The sequence below is a fragment of the Miniopterus schreibersii genome (assembly GCF_964146895.1).
Source record: "Miniopterus schreibersii genome assembly, chromosome: 11".
Classification (NCBI taxonomy): domain Eukaryota; kingdom Metazoa; phylum Chordata; class Mammalia; order Chiroptera; family Miniopteridae; genus Miniopterus; species Miniopterus schreibersii.
Genome location: NC_138111.1, coordinates 203,509 through 205,000, shown reverse-complemented (window position 1 = coordinate 205,000; position 1,492 = coordinate 203,509). Strand labels below are relative to the sequence as shown.

General features: G+C 58.8%; 1 protein-coding gene across 1 annotated transcript in view; it reads left to right on the top strand.

The window, feature by feature from the left end:
• Positions 1-579, top strand: part of LOC308564022 (lipocalin 1-like) — a gene marked incomplete at its 5' end in the record, with an annotated part of 15,433 nt that extends 14,854 nt beyond the window's left edge. The window contains one exon of the mRNA XM_081151729.1: positions 185-579. Coding sequence (XP_081007855.1) covers positions 185-210 — 26 coding nt within the window. The 3' untranslated portion in view covers positions 211-579. The remainder of the gene's footprint in view (positions 1-184) is intronic.
• Between the last annotated feature and the right edge of the window lie 913 nt (positions 580-1,492).

Genomic DNA, 1,492 nt, shown 5'->3' with positions numbered 1-1,492 from the left:
TGTGGGTGAGTCACAATCATGGCGGCTGTGTTGCGAGGGCCTGCTATCAGGGGTGCTGGACAGTGGACCGCAAGGCGATCTGTGAGGGACAAAGGTTGTGTGCCCTGTGTGACTGATGGATTGATCAATTCAAGGTGAATGAATGAGCCCGTTAAGATGCCCACCTGTTCTTTTCCCTCCACAGCCCAGTGCCCCCCACCTGAAGCTTAGGTCAGAGCCCACCCCCGAGCCTTCCTGCCTCCCTCTCCCACTAGCCCAGGTGCCTTCTACTATCTGAAGAGCCCTTCCAGTCTGGGCCTCCTTGTCCCTTTCCTGGCCTGTCCCTCGCTGTGGGTCACCAGGTCCTGCCAACCAATGACTGAGGAGCCACAGCCTCTTCTAGCCAGGCCCATGGGCTTGAGAACACTGGGTGGTCTGGAGCACCGCATTGCAGTCCAGCGGACCAAGCCACGGAGACCCTGTGGGGTGATGGTGACCCCGTGAGGGCCCAGCTGGCACCCCTCTGAACTGCTTCCACCTGGGTCCTGCTCTGGTTCGGTCTCCACTCCGGTCAGAGGGACATTGAATTACCACATTCCCCCGAACAGCAAGGTAAACACAGGCCCTCACGTCTGCACGCAGGTGAGCTGAGACAGGTCACCGCCCTCTCCTGAGAGTCGGGAGCCCTACAAGGGCAGTGCCTGGATGGAGAGTGCCCACCTCTTGCCAAGAGGAGCCAGGGGCCACCCACCAGCCGGGCAGGCTCTCAGGAATCTGGGTCGGGGCCTCAGCGCTTAAGCCTGGAAATGCCAGGGAGACAGGATCGACCAGCTCCTGCTCTGGAAGCACCCTCAGTCCAGGCCTCCCGGGAGGTCAGCAGGGTGGCCACCTGCACGTGTTTCACCTGCAGCTGACCCAGAGCCAGGATGAGCCGCTGCTCAGAGCACAGCAGCCTCCTCGGAACCAACAAACCCACGAAGAAAGCATAGGGACAAGTTTAATGGCAGAGCTCAGGCTCCTGCGGACAGTGGGAATCCCGGGATTTACACGGAGACTCTTTTTACGTCCTTACTCTGGGTCACGGAAAAGGTGACTTGAATAAAGAGAGAGGTGATGTTCCTGCGTGGTCTTCGGCATCGAGAACATTTAATAATCCTCTAATTAACCTGTGCATTTGAAGCAATCCAACCAATTTTCCAAAAGGATGCTTTCCCCAGACTGCAAACCCGACCTAACAGCCACATGAAGGAATAAAGGTTTTGGCGTGTTTGAGGGGGGAGTCATGCAAACGGACCTGAGGTGGGCAGTTAGGGCAGAGCGGGGACCGTGGGCGGCTGCAGAGGGTCACCAGGACTCAGAGCCTCGGGCGCCTAGCCACAGGCACCACCTCAGGCCGAGCCCGGCCACTCCCTTAAGCATTAACCCCAGGAGACGGCATCTAGGCCTCAGCTGTGTCTCAGCTCCAGGCCCAGAAAAGCAGCAAAACCAGGCTGAGCGAGGCCCTGGCTGCCTC